The following is a 21,164-nucleotide window of genomic DNA, read 5'->3' as shown; positions in this document are numbered from 1 at the left end:
ATGGCGAATGCTTCCAACAGCACTTTCGGCTGCGACTATGAGTCCTGCCCTCTCTTTCCTGTTTCCACCTTGATCCCGGTGACAGTGGTCTGCATCGTATTGTTCATCGTTGGAGTCACCGGCAATGCGCTGACTGTCCTGATCATTCAAAGGTACAAGGACATGAAGACCACCACCAACCTCTACTTGTCCAGCATGGCCGTGTCGGACCTGCTAATCTTCCTCTGTCTACCTTTTGACCTGTACCGCATGTGGAGGTACAAGCCCTGGCTCTTCGGCGATTTCTTGTGCAGGTTTTATCAGTACATCAACGAAGGCTGCACCTACGCCACCATTCTACATATCACGGCCCTGAGCATCGAGAGGTATCTGGCTATTTGCCTCCCTCTCAAAGCCAAGGTGTTGATCACCAAGCGGAGAGTGAGGTCAGTCATCGCCCTGCTCTGGACTGTCGCCCTGGTGTCCGCTGGACCTTTCTTCTTTTTGCTCGGCGTGGAGCAAGATATGTGCAAGCACACCGAATACGCTGTCAACTCGGGGGTCCTCGATATTATGATCTGGGTCTCAACAGTCTACTTCTTCTTCCCCATGTTTTGCCTCACTTTCCTGTACGGGTTCATAGGAAGGAAACTGTGGAAAAACAAAAACAATATCAAGGGTCCGAATGCTGCAAACAGGGAAAAGTATCACAAGCAAACAGTCAAACTCTTGGGTAAGTCTGGTTTTATGCAAAATGTTGATTTAAGTTGAGGAGTAACGCTTTGCTGATAGCTTAATGTACATCCAAGGAAAGAATATCTCCTCACTTGACTTTCAAAACAAATATCGCTCCCCCCCCCCCCCCCCCCAATACAATCTGCAGAGTCAGCAGGTCAGGTAGGATACAAGGTAAGAGAAACAGATTTAAAACCTCAGCTCGAAGACCCTCCGAGGAAGGACCTTCCCGCCGAGACGTGAACTGTTTCTCATTACACAAATGCTGCCTTGCTTTTGCTGAGTATCTCCTGCATTTTCTGTTCCTATTCCAGATTCTCAGCAACTGTTTTTTGTTGTATTTTCGCTGAATATTGCTTGGATTCTGGTTCTTGCACTCCCTGACTCAATTAAAATTTAAAGCAACATTTCTGAGGTTTAGACTGGGGGCATTCAAAATAAATTCATCCTTCTTCCACGTGAAAAGAAAGAATATTTGGAGTCAGTTTACGGAATAATATCAAATTTCTCCACAACTAAATTAAGACGTGATATTGTGTAAATGGTGCTGATTTTTACATCGCTAAAGGCCTGCCAATGAAAGCAACAGTCCCTTCTTCACTGCCTTTCCCGTTATGTTCTTTTTCAGAACTTTTGCTGCGGTAAACCACTTATTGAAATCATTGCAAAATTTCTACGGTTGTAATGAACTAACAGTATAACCCCCCACCCCCCACCCCCGAGCATTAATTATCACTCGTCTCTGATTTTTTTTGCAAGTTATCGTATGTGTGTTCGGAGTAGTTTTAGATTCATTCTTTAATATAATTTGTAACCTGCAAATACTATATTGCAACATACGTTGCTCAAAATGAATAAACTAATCAAGCTATTGAGGGAATCAAAACATGCGTGCATTGGGCATAATAGAGCTGCTGTTGTAATTCTTGTATACACATTCGGAGCTGCTCCATCCTTTGTCGCCGTTCCTCCTCGCGCCTGTCAACATACGTGATGTGCATCTGGCCTGATTCTTAAATTGTAATTCCATAATAAATTGTGCTGGATTAATAGCTTGTTTCCTTTTTTTTTATCTTAGCTATAATTGTCTTGGCTTTTGTGGTCTGCTGGCTACCTTTCCACATTGGTCGAAATCTTTTCTCCAGCCTCTCGAGGAGTAAGGGCCTTGACCTGTTCGTTTTCAGTCAGTATTTCAACGTCGTCTGTTTGCTGCTGTTCTACCTCAGCGCCTCTATCAACCCCATCCTCTACAATCTAATCTGCAAAAAATACAGAAAGGCGGTGCATGAATTGCTGTTTTCCCGACGGGTCCGCACGTGGTCAATGTCCAGCAAAAGGGATACCGCGGCTGACACCTTGGGTGGCACCGAGGCAAACACTAGCCTGTGATTCCCCGGTTTAAACAGGGACTCGCTGGGAGGAAAGGGATACTCTTCCAAATGCTACAATTCTGGAAACACGCTCACCTTGTGTAAATGTTTACATTGTTTCCTGTTGAAATGGCTCGCTCGATCACGTTCACGTATGATCACGTATGAACACGTTCACTCAAGCTATTGAGAGGTATGGATTTTTAAATATAAACAATCGCTAAATCTAGCGACAGTGTCGTTGTTTGAGGGGTCGTGAGTTGGTTATAAATTCGCCGTAAAAAAGCGACTGAAGTTAAAAGATCTATGTCATAAACGAATGTTCTCATAATTGTGCGGGAAGAGGTGATAGTGTGGATACTGCAGTTCCATTTCTGTGAAGGATATGAAGGCAACAGAAGACGGGCGAATCGATTCTTTGCAGTTTAGTACAATAGTCTTTCACTTCCAGTCGCTGTTCCCACTAGCGTGTCGGTGGCGTCGTCGCAGGCTGGACGGAGCATTTTAATATTCATCTCCTGCATGTTTCAAGCAAAGGCCAACACACTCAAAGCAGGGCTTAACTGTCTTGACGTTCAGTCAGCCTCTATTGCTGAACTCTTCAATTCACTAAGGTGATCAGAAACTGCAAAGATCCGAGAAGGGCATCCATGAGGCCCTCCACTTCAGCAAGGTGTCTCTGTTTTCCCAAAGCGCCTCTACTTGCCCGCAAAGATGCAGTTTCAGCAGCTCCCAGGAAGCCTCCTACGTGATGGACACCCCATCCATTGCTTAAACTCGACGTCCAGCATGCACGTCCACAAAATGCACTGAATCAGCGTGTGTTGATTTGATTGTATCTCCATAACTAAGACCTCGAACGCATACAAGTCACAGACTAGAGCACGTTTCCTTACAACTCGTACACGAATATTGAATATCGATGTACTTTCAATAGCACCGTGTAAAAACCGGTAACCCCACCTAACAGCAGAGATCGTAGTGGTTCAAGAGATAACCAGTATCACCTCAAGGACAATGGGTTCTGGACTATTAAAGTACTTAGTGAGAATGGATATGTTAAAGGAATTCCTCGCGGACTAAAGATGATGCAGCAGATTCCCTCGTGGAATCATGAACTGTGGAAGCTGGGTGATACCGAAGGGGGAGGGGTGTTTATGTGTGTGGTGGAAGGGGTGGAATCCAGATACCATCAGGGTGTCAGGTTGATTCAAGATAGGAGAAGATAGTCAGGCTAGTTTAACCGGCCACCAAATAATTTGGCAGGTGGATAAAATGCAGAAAATTAATGGTGTTACTGTATTCTGTGAAGATGTGTGTGTTGTGACTTTGTAATAATCATCCATATGTAGTAATTAAAACTGATAACGTGTCAAGGATTTCATTAGCCGGAGTGGTTATATACCCATTCAAAACCAAAGTAATCTTAAGTATCATAAATTGCCGTCACTACTTAGAGGCACAAATACACTTCAAGAATGGCGGGTGAAAGGTACCGTCTTTATCCTAGTAGCGCACTGCTCAACCGGGACTGTCCTTTGGTTCATTCCTGGACCAGTGGTGAGAAAATCAAATTACTGGATAGATGGCTGGGCTAATGGATCGAATAGTCTCTGGTTCCTCCATTCTTATTCCTTCAAATTTCAAAATGCTTAAAAACTGTCGTTGGGGAATAAGGACTCAAAACGGAACTTCAGACCTCTTGGTATCTGCATAGCACCCAGATTATCTTGCATTAGGTTTGCTTATGCTAGTCATCTTCAGTTCTCAGTGTCACAGTTAACTCCCTGTTAATTATGAACGTGTGGGGTTTTGTCCCTCAGGCAGGACCAGTCTCCAGGGAAGTGGCAATGAGTTGTTGAACTGCAGAGTTTGGCTCTTTATCCTTTAGCAAGATTCCAGTCCCTCTCCCCTACAGCAGCCCTACCCTATGCCCTGTCCCATATATTTCCTCAATCAGCATGCCTGTAATAATTTAGTTATCTCACTGCTCTGTGAAATGTTTTGAAATACATTTATTGACTTCCTTCCACAGCGACTGCTTTGAGACTTTCTTTAGGTAATTAAAGCTGTTTATGCTGGGTGCCAAGGTAGTGTAGCAGTTAGCACAACACCATTACAGCTCAGGGTATTCTGGAGTTCAGAGTTCAATTCTGACATCATTCCGTAAGGAGTCTCTATCCATCCTCCCCGTGGAATGCATGGTTTGCCCCGGGTGCTCCAGTTTCCTCCCACAGTCCAAAGACATATCCGCTAGGTTAATTGGTCATTGTGACTCATCCCGTGATTAGGTTAGTGTTAATTGCGGTTGTGGGGTAGCTGGGGTGGAGTGGCTCAAAGGGCTGGAAGTGCCTACTTCATGCTCTATCGCTAAATAAATATACGATAAAGCCATTTCAGTTCCGATTGAGGGTAAGAATGGGATGATTTGGCAGATGAATATATGGCTGAGAAAATGGTACAGTGAACCAGGCTTCACACTGTGGATCATTAGCATCTCTTCTGTACAAAAAGAGATGCTAATGATGACCTGTACAAAAAGGAAAGATTACACTGAAACTCGAGGGGAAACATTGTTATTGCAGGCAGGTTTGCTAGAGCTGTTAGGGAGGGTTTAAACTAATTTGACAGAGGAGTGGGAACCAGAGGTGATAGGTCAAAGGTCATGGGGCAATTAATGTGCAAGTAGATGAAGCGTGAGAAAGACGGAGGAAGGATAGGCAGTTGGTGGAGCAGATCTGCAGTCAGTTGTATGTGTCTATTTTAATGCAAGAAATGTTAGGATGAACTTGAGCATGGAACAACGACGTTCTAACTATTGCAAAGACTAAGCTGTCAGAAGGCAGGAATGGGTACTGGATGTTCCCAGACTTAGATGTCTCAAAAGGGACAAAGTGGGAGGTTAAAGAGATGGGGGATGGCATTGGACAACAAAGATTTTGCTTCCTGAATACCTTTAGGTGTATCTTTTGTACTTTGGGCTACTGATCATGAAAATCACCATGAAATTTTCCCTATCACGCACTATTTTTTGAAATCACTTATGTTTATTATTTCAATTCATAATTCAAGTCAATTAAAATGTTGCCTACAATGTAAGCTGGAAAGTTTCTTATCTTGTCCAGGCATGCTTGGGCATGCTTAGGCGGGTGGCTGCTACATGGCAGGACAGGTTTTAATAATGATTATTGGGTTCAGGACTGTAAGGATGGAATTTGCTATCACCAGGCACAAAAATTTCTATGAAGGATTTTGATATTTGAGACGGATGCTTCCCAGAATAACTGATGCCAGGATTAAGGAAAGCATTTTTGTTGGTCCACAAGTCAAACAGGTCATCAATGACAGGCAATTTGAAGAATTTCGAGTGGGACCAGAGAAAATCACATGGAAGGTATTCAAGGAAGTTGTTGAAATTTTTCTCGGCATCTACACAGCACCAAACTACATGCAGCTGGTTGAAAGCATGCTTCAAGCATATAAAACCATGAAATGCAACATGTCACTAAAGATTCATTTTCTGCATTCCCATTTAGACTTCTTCCCTGCAAATTTTGGTGGTGTTAGTGATGAACATGGTGAAAGGTTTCACCAGGACATTGTGGTCATGGAGAAAAGATACCAGAACAATTGGAATCCATCAATGCTGGTGAATTATTGTTGGACACTTAAGTGAGAAGCCTCAGACACTGAGTACTAATGAAAATCATTAACAAAATATTTTAACTTAGTTGAATTATTGCAAAGCATCAACACCATTATGCAATTAAACACATCATATTCAATAAAAGTTAATTTATTGTTTCTCCAAATTCCTATGTGATACAAGTAGTCTGAAATTATATTTGTGTCAATCTTCAAGCAGTCTATCATAAACAAAAAAAACTGAGGAAGCAACACTTTTGAAAAATCAGGGATAGTATCACAGCTGCAGAAAGGTAGGGTGTCATGAAGGGATCATCTACTGAGTCAGTGTGGATGGAAGTCAGAAACAGGAAGAGAACAATCACTCTATTGGAAGTATTCTGTGGACCTCTAGTAGCAAAAGAGACACTGAGAAAAACATCAGAAGTCAGATTTTGGAAAGGTGCAAAGTAACAAGATTATTTTCATGGCTGACTTCAAATATCCTAACAATAATAGGCACCTCCTTAGTGCAAAAGATGAAAGAGGGTGGAGTTTGTTAGGTATATCCAGGAAGGAATCTTGATACAATATGTAGACAAGCCAACTTGAGATGAGGTCATTGTTATAAGCCCACCCAGGGATGCCAATTCTGTTATAAGGATTACCCCTTAGTAATAATGATCAGTTAGGCACAGAGAGAATCTGTATTTACTGACAAGTAATCTTTATGTTTCAATGGAAGAGCACATGAATTTACACAACCAAGTACCTGTGTTCACACCTACTAAGTTTTCCTGGCCCTCCATGAACAGTCAGAGAATAGGAAAAGGCAATAGCCAGAAAAGGAGTCTATGCTAGCCATGTGCTCCTTGTGCACCTGATGTAATCTCTGCATGTCCGTGGGGTACTCTACATCACCAATGGTTGGTCTCTGGAGAGTTGTCGCTCATTTGCATTTGAAGCTCCTATCTAGCTACAACAAAGCACTTCTGACCCATTGGCTTAAGGTACCCTGATCTACCTGGGTGGTCCAGGCCTACAGCCAGCATTGTACTGTAGTCACTGCTCTCAGCCTCACATCTTTGTTCTTTTCATCTGTGACTGGTTCAAACCAGTCGAACTAGGCGACCCAGACACTGAGTCTAATGAGATTACAGTTTGCTTCTCTGCAAGCCTGCCACTTCACATAATAAATATCTACTCTCAAAACATGAGGAAAATCTGCAGATGCTGGAAATCCAGAGCAACACAGCCAAAATGCTGGAGGAACTCAGCAGGTCAGGCAGCATCAATGGAATATAGTAAACAAACAGACAACCTTGCAGGCTAAGACCCTTCATCAGAACTGGAAAGAAAGAGAAGAAGAGAAGTCAGAGTAAGAAGCTGGGGTGGGGGGGGGGGGGGTGAGGAAGAAATACAAGTTAGTATGTGATAGGTGAAACCAGGAATGGGGAAGGGCTGAAGTAGAGCTGGGAAGTTGATTGGTGAAAGAGATAAGGGACTGGAGAAGGAGGAATCTGATAGGAGAGGACAGAAGGCCATGGAAGAAAGGGAAGGGGGATGAGCAACAAATGGAGGTGATGGGTGAGAAAGGGCAATGGGAATGGTGAAGGAGAGGTGAATGAAGCAATTACCGGAAGTTCAAGAGATCAATGTTCATTCCATCAGGTTGGAGGCTACCCAGATGGAATATAAGATGTTACTCCTCCAATCTGAGTGTGGCAATCATTGAAGCCATAGAGGAGGCCATGGACTGACATGTTAGAATGGAAATGGGAAGTAGAATTGAAATGAGTGGCCACCAGGATCCCACTTTTTCTGGTGAATGGAGCATAGATGCATATCTCCCAGTCTACATCGGATCTCACCAATATACAGGAAGCCACACCAGGAACACCAATACAGTAGATGACCCCAACAGACTCACTTGGAAGGACTGTTCAGGGCCCTGAATGGTAGTGAGGGAGAAGGTGTAAGGGCAGGTGTAGCACTGTTCCACTTGCAAGGATAAGAAGCAAAAGGGAGATTAGTGGGGAAGGAAGAGTGACAAGTGAGTTGTGTAGGGTGTGATCCTTACAGAAAGCGGGGAGGGAAAGATGTGCTTGGTGGTGGGATCCAGTTGGAGAAGGTGGAAGTTACAGAGAATTCTATGCTCTTGTGGGTCTGAGTATGGTCTCAGGTTTAGCAGGTCATTAGCTGAAACTCCGTGTGTCCACATTCAATTGCCTCTTGGATATCGCAGAGCAAAAATCGGTTCATCAAACAGTTTGCAAAATGTTGGCTGCAAGAACAGTCTCACAAAATGGCTACCTCCATTCCAGCATTCTTTCTGGCCAACACCATACTGGATCTTGAACTAAGCAATGAACCTGGTCAGGTGCCAGGTCTCTCAGTGAGTAAGCATTTCAGAGGCAATGACCACAACTCCCTGATCTTTATTATAGCACTGGAGAAGGATAGAAGCAGACCATATGGAAACATATTTAATTGAGGGAGGGGGAAATTATTGTGCTATAAGGAATGTGGGACCATAAATTGGGAACAGATGTACCCAGGGAAATGTGCAACAGAAATGTGGAGGTTATTCAGGGAGTACTCGCAAGGGGTTCTGAATTGGTTTGTCCCACTGTGGCAGGAAAAGGATGGTAGGGTGAAGGAACCATGGCTGACAAAAAATCTGAAACATCTAGTCACGAGGATGAAGGAAGTTTATTTAAGGTTTAGAAAGTGATGATCAGACAGGGCAGTTACAAGGTAGCCAGTCTAGAGCTTAAGAATGAACTCAGGAGAGCCACCAGGGGGTATCAGAAGGCCTTGGGGAGTAGGATTAAGTAAACCCCAAGATGTTCTGCACGTGTGTAGAACAGGACGATTAGAGTGAGGGTAGGACCGATCAGGGATGGAAGATGAAATATGCCTGGAGTCAGAGGAGGTAGGTAAGGTCCTTAATGTATTGAGTATTTACCAATGAGAGGGATCTTGATGATTGTGAGGATGATGTAAAACAGGCAGATATGCTAGAACATGCTGATATTAAGAATTGTATTGATATTAAGAACTGCAATTTTAGAAAACCATTAGGATAGATAAGTCCCCAAGACTGGATGGATCAGAATCAGGTTTATTATCACACTTATGTCATGAAATGTTGTTCTGCAGTGCCACACACAAAAATAGTATAAATTACAGTAATAAATATATAAAAGAAATGAATTAATCAAAAAAGAGCAAAAATAGTGAGGTAGTGTTCATGGGTTGTTTCATTATCCATTCAGAAAATAAAGGTGGAGGGGAAGAAGTTGTTCCTAAAATGTTGAGCGTTGCCTTCAGGCTCCTGTACCTCCACCTTGATGATAGTAATGAGAAGAGAGCATGACCTGGGTGATAGGGTCCTTAAGTTTGGATGCCACCTTTTTGAGATATTGCCTTTCGAAGATATCCTCAATGCTGGGTAGGCCAGTGTCCATGATAGAGTTGGCTAAGTTTGCAACCCTCTACAACTTTTTCAAGTTCCTCCATTTCAGACAGCCATGCAACCGATTAGGATGCTCTCCACAGTACATCTCTACAAATTTACTAGGGTCTTTGGTGACGTACCAAATCTTGTTAAACTCTGAATGAAATATAGCCACTGGGGTACCTTCTTCATAATTGCATCAACATGGTGGACCCAGGATAAATCGAGATTTTGATACCCAGGAATTTGTGATTGGTCACCCTCTCCACTACTGACTCCTTGATAAGGACTGGTGTGCGTTCCCTTGAATTCCCCTTCCCGTATTTCACTCAAATGCTGAATGTAAGGCTGTTGTTGTGACACCACTCATCAAGCCTATCTATCTCACTCCTGTACACCTCTTCGTCAGCATCTGAGATTCTGCCATCAAATTTATAGATGGTGTGCCTAACCTCACATTTGTGGATGTAGACTGATCAGAGCAGGGGGGGTAAGCACTCATCCTTGAGGTGCACTAGTGTTGATTGTCACCGAGGGGGAGATTTTATTTCTGATCTGCAAAGACTGTGGTCTCCTGGTGAAGAAGTCAAGGATCCAGTTGCAGAGGGAGGTACACAGGCCCAGGTTTTAGAACATAGAAACATAGCACAGGAATAGACCCCTTGGCCCACAGTGTTCTGCCAAACTAATTAAATTAGTAATTAAATAGCCAACTAAACTAATCTCTCCTGCCTACACAATGTCCAAATTTTCATTTTCCTCACATTCTCCTATAAGTCTCCAATGTATCTGCCTCTACCACCACTCCAGGCACCCACCACTCTGTGTGAAAACACTTGTCTCTCACATCTCCTTTGAAATTACTCCCCTCTCACTTGCCTTCTGGTATTAGACATTTCAAACTGTTTCTGTTTGTTTTTGTGTGGAAGGAGGGATTTGGGGGTTGATGATTGTACGGCCTTTTTTTCTCTTCTTGGTTTCATGGCTGCCAAGAGAAGGAGAAATTCAGAGTTGTATACTTTGATAATAAATGAACCTTTGAACTCTGGGGAAAAGATACTGTCCATTCTCCTCTATGCCTCTCATAATCTTATAAACCTTTATTAGATCTCCCATCAAACCCCGCCACTCTAGAGAAAACAATCCAAGTTAGCACATGCCTCTGATTTTGGCAACATCCTCTTCTGCACCCTCTCCAAAGCCTCAACATACAGTGTGGTGACCAGAACTGTATGTAATACTCCAGATGTGGTCTAACTAGAGTTTTATGAAGCTGTAATGTAATTTCCTGACTTTTGAACTCAATGCTTTGACTAATAAAGGCTAACATGCCATATGCCTTCTTAACTACAGTATCAACATGTGCAGCCTCTTTCAAGGAGCTATGAACTTGGACCTCAAGATCCCCCTGCCCATCAACGCTGTTAAAGGTCTTGCCCTGAACAGTGTGCTGTCTCTTTACATCTGGCCAACTAAGGTGCAACACTTCACATCTGTCTGGTTTAAATTCCTCTGCCATTTCTCTGCCCATATCCGCAACTGATCTATATCCTGCCAGTTTTCATTACAATCCACAACACCACCAATCTTCACATCATCTGCAAACTGACTAGCCCATTCATCTAGGTACATTTTCATCCAGGTTATATATATATATATATATATACATCACAAAGAGTACAGGCCCCTGCAGAAAACCACTGATCAAAGACCTCTAGCTTTGACCACTACCCTTTGTCTTCTATGAACAAGCAAGTTCAGAATCCAAATAGCCAATTCTCTATGGATCCTATGCACCTTAATCTTCTGGATGAGCCTCCCATGAGGGCTTTTGTCAAACGTCTTGATAAAATACATATAAACAACATCCACAGCTCAATCACCTTCGTCACCTTGTCAAAAACTCAACCAAGTCAGTAAAACACAACTTGCCCCACACAAAGCCATGCTGTCTCTCCCTAATTAGGCCATGGTTTTCCAAAGGCTAATTAAAATCTGCTCCTAAGAATTCTCTCCAGTAACTTCCCTATCACTGATGAATTGCTAATTTGTCTTCAGTTTCCAGGATTAGCTGTGGTTTCCTTCTTGAAGCTTATTGATTAGTACTGAGGGGATGATGGTGTTGATCGCTGAGATGTAATCAATAAACAGCAGCCTGAAATAGGTACTTGTGCTGTCCAGATGATCCAAGGCTGAATGGAGAGCCAGTGAGATTGCATCCACTGTACTCCTATTGTAGTGGTAGGCAAATTGTGGTTAGTCCATGTTCTTGCTTAGACAGGAGTTAATTCTAGCCATGGCCAACCTCAAAGCACTTCATCACAGTAGATGTGAGTATAACTGGGTGATAGCCATTGAGGCAGCTTAACCTGCTCTTCTTGGGCACTGGTATGATTGATGCCTTTGGAAGCAAGTGGGAACCTCTGATTACAACAGTGAGAGACTGAAGATGTCCTTAAACACACGCCAGTTAGTTGGCACAGGTTTCAGTGCCTTGCCAAGTACTCTGTTGCTATATACTTCAGCTTAATGCAGAAAGCAAGGGAAGAGATAGCTGCGCCTTTGGTAATGATCTTTGTGTTCTCACTGGCCGTAGGAATAGAACATAGAACACAGAATAGTACAGCACATTACAGGCCCTTCGGCCTACAATGTTGTGCCGACCCTCAAACCCTGCCTCCCATATAACCCCCCACCTTAAATTCCTCCATATCCTGTCTAGTAGTCTCTTAAACTTCACTAGTGTATCTTCCTCCACCACAGACTCAGGCAGTGCATTCCACGCACCAACCACTCTCTGAGTGAAAACCCTTCCTCGAGTATCCCCCTTGAACTTCCCTCCCCTTACCTTAAAGCCATGTCGTCTTGTACTGAACCGTGGTGCCCTGGGGAAGAGGCACTGGCTGTCCACTCTGTCTATTCATCTGGAACAGTACTGGATGATTGAAAGGTGATAAATGCCATTCTTTTGTTCAAGAAAGGAAATCACAATAGCCCTGGGAATTATAGACTAATGAGTCTTTCTTCAGTGGTGGTCAAATTATTGGAAAATATTCTTCAAGACAGGATTTTTGAACATTTGGAGGAGTATAGTCTAATTAGGGATAGGGGTAGCTTTGTGAGGGGCAGATCATACTTCACAAGCCTGATTGCATTCTTTTAGGATGTGGTAAAATGTATTGAAGAAGGTTGAGCAGTGGATGTGGCATAGATGGATTTTAGTAAGGCATTTGATAAGATACCCCATGGTAATTTTTTTCAGAATGTAAAGAGGCATGGGATCCAGGAAAACTGGACTCTGTGAATTCAGAATTGGCTTGCCCACAGAAGGCAAAGGGTGGTTGTAGATGGAGTCTATCTTGCCTGGAGGTGGGTCACCAGTGGTGCTCCACAGGGATCTGTTCCGGGACCTCTGCTCATGACTTTTATAGATCGCTTGGTTGAGGAAGTAGAAGTGTGGTTTAGTAAGTTTGCAGTTGCTGGAGTTGTAGATAATGTAGAAGATAGTCATAGGTTACAGTGGGCCCTTGATTGGATGCAGACTTGGGCTGAGAAGTGGCAGGTGGAATTCAACACAGATAAGTGTGATGTGATTCACTTTGAAAGGAAACCTTGAAGGCAGAACACAGGGTTAATGGTAGGATTCTTAGCAGTGTTGAGGAACAGAGGGATCTTGGGGTCCACATCCATAGATCCCTCACAGCTGTTGTGCAAGTTAATAGGGTTGTTAAGGCATTTTATGTGTTGGTCTTCATTAGTCAGTAGATTAAGTTCAAGAGCCACAAAGTAATGTTATAGCTCTATTAAATTCCAGTTAGACCATACTTGGAATATTTTGTTCCATTCTACTTGTCTTACTATAGGAAATGCAACCTTTAAAAAGAGAAGGTATGAGATTTGCTAGGACACTGTCTGGATTGGAGAGCATGTCTTAGGAAGATAGGCTGAACAAGTTCGGGCTTTTCTCTTTGGGGTGAAGGAGGATGAGAGGTGACTTAATAGAGGTGCATAAGATAAGAGGCATTGATTGAGGAGACCACCAAAGACTTTTTCCCCAGGGTGGAAATGGCTAATTTGAAAGGGAATAGTTTTGACATGACATGGGGAAAGTATAAGGAGAATATCAGAGGTAAGTGGTGGGTGCACAGAATGTATTTCCAGGGGTGGTGGGAAGGCATACATCAGGGACTTTTAGATAGGTACATGGATGATAGAAAAGTAGAGGTCTGTGTGGGAGGAAAGAGTCACATTAATCTTAGAATAGGTTGAAGTACACAAGTGACTTCCATCAGGAAAGGCTATAGTTTGACATTCCTTGAGCATCTTGATGCTAGTGTGAGCTGTAATGACTCTTTTAGGACTGTTGCTTTCACCCTCTTCCTGTCTCAAAACATGTTAATTCCAAACCTCATTTGACAGGCTCAATCAAAGCTTCTCAGAAGCTGTCTTCTGATTTGTCTTTGAGGTTATTGCTGGTCATTTTACCCTCAGTCATCCATGTCGTGCATAAACCTTGCTAACTGTACTTCATTTGGCAGATGACCAGATCTGTGAAACGGTCCTAACAAATACACCATGTACCTGGTAGGGAAGCTATTACAGCTGAGGGCATGCCAGAGTTCAGAGTTCAGTTCCAATGCTGTTTGTAAGGAGATTGTACATTCTCCCTGTGACTGTGTGGGTTTCCTCCGGGTGCTCCGGTTTCCTCTCACTGTCCAAAGATGTTCCGGTGAGTAGGTTAATCAGCCATTGTAAATTGTCCTGTGATTGGGTTAGTGTTAAATAGGAGAGGTTGCTGGATTGTGCAGCTCATTGGACCAGAATTGCCTGTACTGTACTGTAATGTTATGTTCAATGTTCTACATAAATCATTACTCTTGAATGTCAAAAATTTGGGGAAGCAGTTCAGAGATAACCACATTGCTGGATTTGGATTCACACACAGAAGACTGCAGGTCAGGAGAAATAGATTTCATTCTTTAAAGGTTTCTTAATGAACACAATGGATTTTTGCAACAATCCAGCAGTTTCAAACTGTAATGGAGACTTTTCTTATTTTAAATACATGAATTCAACTCTTTCAGTGGCGGTGGTGTGTGTTAAACCCCTGATCTTGGATCCAGAACTTTGATAGTCAATCCATTAACTTAACCACTACACTGATATCATCAAGAGAACTGCATAGCATCAAGAGAAATAGTAGAACTCAACCACCCACAACTTAAACCTTCAGGGTTGAAACCTATTTATTTAAACACAACTCAGTCCACAGCCACCAACAAGTTTTAGTGTTCCGATTGGATATTTACACACCAATAGCAAAAAAAATGTTCTAAGTTCAAAACCCACTACAAATCACGTGTCTGTGGCTTGCTTGAAGGTATTTCCCCAAGTTCACTGAAGTAGGTTTAATACTGAGGAAGCTGGTGATTGAACTAGGTATTAGTACTAAATAATGTAAAAAAAACATTAATTTTATTTTAAGACTATAGATATAGGAGCAGAAGTAGGGCATTCAGCCCATCGAGTCTGCTCTGCCATTCAATCATGGCTGATCCAATTCTTCCAGTCATCCCAGTTCCCCTGCCTCTCCCCATATCCTTGATGTGCTGGCTAATCAAGAACCTATCTATCTCTGCCTTAAATGCACCCAATGACTTGGTCTCCACAGCTGCTCATGGCAATAAATTCCACAGATTTACCACCCTCTGACTAAAGTAATTTCTCTGCATCTCAGTTCTAAAAGGATGTCGTTCAATCCTGAAGTCATGCCCTCTTGTCCTAGACTCCCCTACCATGGGAAATAACTTTGCCACATTTAATCTGTTCAGGCCTTTTAACATTCAGAATGTTTCTATGAGATCCCCAAACCCCTCATTCTCCTGAACTCCAAGGAATACAGCCCAAGAGTTGCCAGACGTTCCTCATATGGTAACCCTTTCATTCCTGGAATCATTCTTGTGAATCTTCTCTGAACCCTCTCCAATGTCAGTATATCCTTTCTAAAATAAGGAGCCCAAAACTGCACACAATACACCAAGTGTGGTCTCACGAGTACCTCATAGAGCCTCAACATCACATCCCTGCTCTTATATTCTATACCTCTAGAAATGAATGCCAACATTGCATTCGCCTTTTTCACCACCGAATCAACCTGACGGTTAACCTTTAGGGTATCCTGCACAAGGACTCCCAAGTCACCTTGCATCTCTGCGTTTTGAATTCTCTCTCCATCTAAATAATAGTCTGCCCGTTTATTTCTTCCACCAAAGTGCATGACTATATACTTTCCAACATTGTTTTTCATTTGCCACTTCTTTGCTCAATACGCTAAACTACCCAAGTCTCTCTGCAGGCTCTTTGTTTTGTCAACACTACCTACTCCTACACCTATCTTTGTATCATCGGCAAATTTAGCCACAAATCCGTTAATCCCATAGTCCAAATCATTGACATACTTCATAAAAAGCAGTGGTCCCAACACCGACCCCTGTGGAACTCCACTGGTAATCGGCAGCCAGCCAGAATAGGATCCCTTTATTCCCACTCTCTGTTTTCTGCCGATCAGCCAATGCTCCACCCATGCTAGTAACTTCCCTGTAATTCCATGAGCTCTTATTTTGCTAAGCAGCCTCCTGTGTGTCACCTTGTCAAAGCCTTCTGAAAATCCAAGTACACCACATCCACTGCATCTCCTTTGTCTACCCTGCTTGTAATTTCCTCAAAAAATTGCAGTAGTTTAGTCAGGCAGGATTTTCCTTTCAGGAAACCTTTGGCCTATCTTGTCATGTGCCTCCAGATACTCCATAATCTCATCCCTAACTTTCGATTCCAACAACTTTCCAACCATTGATGTCAGGCTAACAGGTCTATAGTTTCCTTTCTGCTGCCTCCAACCCTTCTTAAATAGCGGAGTAACATTTGCAATTTTCCAGTCATCCGATAGAATGCTAGAATCTATAGATTCTTGAAAGATTACTGTTAATACTCCGCAATCTCTCCAGCTACTTCCTTCAGAACCCAAGGGTGCATTCCATCAGGTCCAGGAGATTTATCCACCCTCAGACCATTAAACTTCCTGAGCACCTTCTCAGTCATAATTTTCACTGCACAAACTTCACTTCCCCGACGTTCTTGAATGTCTGGTATACTGCAGATGTCTTCCACTGTGAAGACTGATGCAAAACACACATTCAGTTCCTCTGCCGTCTCTGAGGCTCTCATTACAATATCTCAAGCTTAATTTTCTATTGGTCCTGTATCTACCTTCAACTCTCATTTACCCCTTATATACTTAAAAAAGCATTTAGTATTTCCTTTGATATTAGTCGCCAGCTTCCTTTCATAATCCATCTTTTCTTTCCTAATGAGCTTCTTAGTTTCCTTCTGCAAGTTTTTAAAACGCTTCCCAATCCTTTATCTTCCCACTAGCTTTGGCTTCCTTGTATGCCCTCTCTTTTGCTTTTACTTTGGCTCTGACTTCACTTTTCAGCCACGGCAGTGTCCTTCTTCCATTCAAAAATATCTTATTTGGAATATATCTGTCTTGCATTTCCCTCGTTTTTTGCAGAAACTCCAGCTATTGCTGCTCTGCTGTCCTTCCTGCTAGTGTCCCTTTCCAGTCAACCTTGGCCAGTTCCCCTCTCATGCCATTGTAATTTCCTTTATACCGACACATAGGAATTTAGTTTCTTCTTCTCAAATTTCAAAGTGAACAAAATCAATTTGTGATCACTGTTCCCTAAGACTTCCTTAACCTTAAGCTCTCTTATCACCTCCGGATCATTGCACAACACCCAGTCCAGGACAGCCAATCCCCTAATGGGCTCAACAACAAGCTGTTCTAAAAAGCCATCCCTTAGACATTCTACAAATTCTCTCTCGAGGTCCAGAACTGGCCTGGTTTTCCCAATCTGCTTTCATATTAAAATTTCCAATGATTATCATGACATTGCCCTTCTGACACGCCTTTTCTATCTCCTGCTGCAATTTGTAATCCACATCCCAGCTGCTGTTTGGAGGCCTGTGTACAACTGGCATTAGGGTTCTTTTACCCTTTCCATTTCTTAACTCAACCCATAGAGACTCTACACCTTCCGATCCTATGTCATCCCTTTCTAATGATTTAATATTGTTTCTTATACACCACCCCCTCTGCCTACTAACCTATCTTTCCGATACACTGTATATCCTTGGACATTCTGCTCCCAATGGCAGCCATCCTTTAGCCAAGTTTCACAGATGGCTACAGCGTCATATTTGCCAATCTGTAGCTGCATTTCAAGATCGTCCATTTTATTCCTTATGCTGCGTGCATTCAGATACAACACTCTCAGTCCATTATTTGTTGCTTTCTGTTTTAACTGTACCACAGCTCTATTACCCTGTAACTCATCCCACTGGCTGTTATTATGCCTCATCTCCTGCCTGTTCTTACTATCATCTCTGTTGCACACTATCTTTAATTATTTCAGTTTCCCCCTTCCTCAGCTCTATCACTCTGGTTCCCATCACCCTGCCAAATTAGCTTAAACCCTCCCTAACAGCTCTAGTAAACCGGCCTGCTAGGATATTAGACCCCTTTGGGTTCAGGTGTAACCCATCCTTTTTGGACAGGTCATACCAGCCCCAGAAGAGGCCCCAATGATCCAGGAACCCGAAGCCCTGCCCCCTACACCAGTCTCTCAGCCACACATTAATATGCCTGAGCATGCTATTTTTGTGCTCGTTAGCACGTGGCACAGGCAGCAATCCTGAGATTACTACCCTGGAGGTCCTGCTTTTCAGCTTCCTACCCAACTCCCTGAATTCTCTCTTCAGGACCTCCTCCTTTTTTCTACCTATGTCATTGGTACCAACGTGTACCAAGACTTCTGGCTGTTCACCCTCTCCCTTCAGAACACTCTGCACCCGATCCGAGACATCCAGTACCCTGGCACCTGGGAGGCAGCACAACATGTGGGTATCTCTATCAGGCTGACAGAGCCTCCTGTCTGTTCCCCTCACTATGGAATCCCCTATGACTACTGCATTCCTCATCTTCTTCTCTCCCTTCTACACCACGGAACCAGGTTCAGCGCCAGAGACCCGATCACTGTGGTCGTCCTCTGTCAGGTCACCCTCCTCAACAGCATTCAAAACAAGATAACAATTACTGAGAGGGATGGCCTCAGGGGTGCTCTACTATCTGAGCTCTTCCCTTCGCTTCCCTGATAGTCATGCACTTATCTAACTCCTGCAACCTCAGGGTGACTAACTCCCTGTATCTCCTATCTGTCTCCTGCTCATGTTCCATTATAAGCTGTAGGTCATCAACCTGCAGCTCCAGATCCCTAACACAGCCAAAGCCCTTTTGTAAGGGATTATAGAAATTAGGAGTAATAATGAGACCATATAATCGTCAGGAGTAAAATACAGCAAGACTCAGAATAGAATAGTGTAATGTTGAAAGGACCAGAATGGTTAAGGCAGTTAGAATGCTACTTGTAAAGGAGAAACAATTGTAGAAGGATGTACAGGTTGTGTTAGGTGAAGTAGGCTGGAAGGATCTGAAGGCATAAATGTCAACACTGAGTAATTTACCCAAATGGCCTGTTTCTGTACTGTACATTTCATGCAACATACACTCAGCAGCCACCGTATTAGGTACAGGAGCTACTCAGTAATGCACTGCCGACAGTGGTGGTGGAAGCGGATATAATAGGGTCTTTTAAGGGCCTCTTAGGTAGGTACATGGAGCTTAGAAAAATAAGAGCTATGCACTAGGGAAATTCTAGGTAGTTTCTAGAGTAGGTTATATGGTTGGCACGATATTGTAATGTGCTGTAGATTACTATGTTCTAATAAAATGGTCACTAACTGCACGGTTGAGTCTTCTGCAACCCATCCACTTCAAGGTTCAATGTGTTGTATGTTCAGAGATGTTCTTCAGCACACCACTTTTGAAACATATGGTTACCTGAAATACTGTCTCCTTCCTGTCAGCTTGAACCAGTCTGACCATTCTCCTCTAAACTCTCTCATTAACAAGGCATCTTCACCCACAGAACTGCCACTCACTGGATTTTTTTTTTGTTTCTTCCAGCATTTTCTGTAAACTCTAGAGACTTTTGTGCATAAAAATCCCAGGAGATCTGAGATATTCAAAGTAGTCTGCTTGGTACCAACAATCATTCCACAGTCAAAGTTACTCAGATCACATTTCTGCACCATTCTGATGTTTGGTCTGAATTTCTTGACCATGTCTGTATGCTTATATGCATTGAATTGCTGCCACATGATTGGCTGATTAGATGTTTACATTTAAGAGTGGGTGCATCTGTGTACATAATAACGTGGTCACCAGGTGCAATATTTTTGAAATCACTCTGCCATTACTATCTGGTTTCCAATTATATCACAATTAATTATGCCATCTCCTCTGCCAACAGCATCTGGATTGGAATAGACTTTGATTCATTGATTTAATAACATGATCAGGAGTGCAACATTATTTAAAGATTGATTTCAATGCTTCACGCAAGACGTAATGAAATTAGATGTTGTCCTGTAATCTAATTTAACCATAAACATACTACAAAGTAGCTGTAGTCATTTTCAACTGTAATATGATATTGCCTCGAGAAATTAATGAAGCTTGTAGATATTACGGGGACGCAGATTCATTGATTCGGTAAGTGGGTCAGAAGACGCTGATTGAGTGAAAGCACGTTAACTATTTATTTATAAGATAAACTGTGAAACACTCAACCCAAACAGCTAAGTCAAACAAGTACTTACCTGACTCCAGTACATTACAAGACCGTGACATTAAACATTCAAGTTAAACTGATACTTGTTTAAACTGAGCGCCTGAAGAGGGAGGGCAAATCAGGCACTAAATGTACACAGTGTGGCGAATACTTGGCTAAAATGTACGCACAGGCCTTCCCTGCAGCACAACCTCCACTGTCTACCGTTTCCACGACACTTATCCACGGCAACCCGAGAGGAAGAGCCTGCATAGTTGCTGCGCGCTAGATTTAAACCCTACCGCGCCATGATGTCATCAGCTGCTCAGAAGTTAGTGGGAAGGGCTGCATTGTTCCTGACACAGGCTAGTTCCAATTCCCATGGAGGACTGGGTTTCAATGAGCAGGGAAGTTAGTGGGAAGGGCTGCATTGTTTCTGACACAGACTAGTTCCGGTTCCCATGGAGGACTGGGTTTCAATGAGCAGGGAAGTTAGTGGGAAGGGCTGCATTGTTCCTGACACAGGCTAGTTCCGGTTCCCATGGAGGACTGGGTTTCAATGAGCAGGGAAGTTAGTGGGAAGGGCTGCATTGTTCCTGACACAGGCTAGTTCCGGTTCCCATGGAGGACTGGGTTTCAATGAGCAGGGAAGTTAGTGGGAAGGGCTGCATTGTTCCTGACACAGGCTAGTTCCGGCTCCAATGGAGGACTGGGTTTCAATGAGCAGGGAAGTTAGTGGGAAGGGCTGCATTGTTCCTGACACAGGCTAGTTCCAGTTCCAATGGAGGACTGGGTTTCAATGAGCAGGGAAGTTAGTGGGAAGGGCTGCATTGTTCCTGACACAGGCTAGTTCCGGCTCCCATGGAGGACTGGGTTTCAGTGAGCAGGGAAGTTAGTGGGAAGGGCTGCATTGTTCCTGACACAGGCTCGTTCCGGCTCCAATGGAGGATTGGGTTTCAATGAGCATGGAAGTTAGTGGGAAGGGCTGCATTGTTCTTGACACAGGCTAGTTCCAGTTCCCATGGAGGACTGGGTTTCAATGAGCAGGGAAGTTAGTGGGAAGGGCTGCATTGTTCCTGACACAGGCTCGTTCCGGTTCCCATGGAGGACTGGGTTTCAATGAGCAGGGAAGTTAGTGGGAAGGGCTGCATTGTTCCTGACACAGGCTAGTTCCAGTTCCCATGGAGGACTGGGTTTCAATGAGCAGGGAAGTTAAGATACTCACTGCAACATGCCACAACACCGTGACGCTTGAACCGCAGGCTT

At 43.3% G+C, this 21,164-nt stretch overlaps 1 protein-coding gene across 1 annotated transcript; it reads left to right on the top strand.

Moving 5' to 3' along the window:
• Positions 1–2,103, top strand: mlnr (motilin receptor). The gene is made up of 2 exons (XM_073044485.1): positions 1–712; positions 1,793–2,103. Exons 1-2 carry the CDS (start codon positions 1–3, stop codon positions 2,101–2,103), a joined length of 1,023 nt encoding a protein of 340 aa, XP_072900586.1.
• The last annotated feature ends 19,061 nt before the right edge of the window (positions 2,104–21,164 follow it).

This window comes from Hemitrygon akajei, chromosome 5 (assembly GCF_048418815.1).
Source record: "Hemitrygon akajei chromosome 5, sHemAka1.3, whole genome shotgun sequence".
NCBI lineage: Eukaryota > Metazoa > Chordata > Chondrichthyes > Myliobatiformes > Dasyatidae > Hemitrygon > Hemitrygon akajei.
This window is presented reverse-complemented; position numbering and strand designations above follow the sequence as displayed.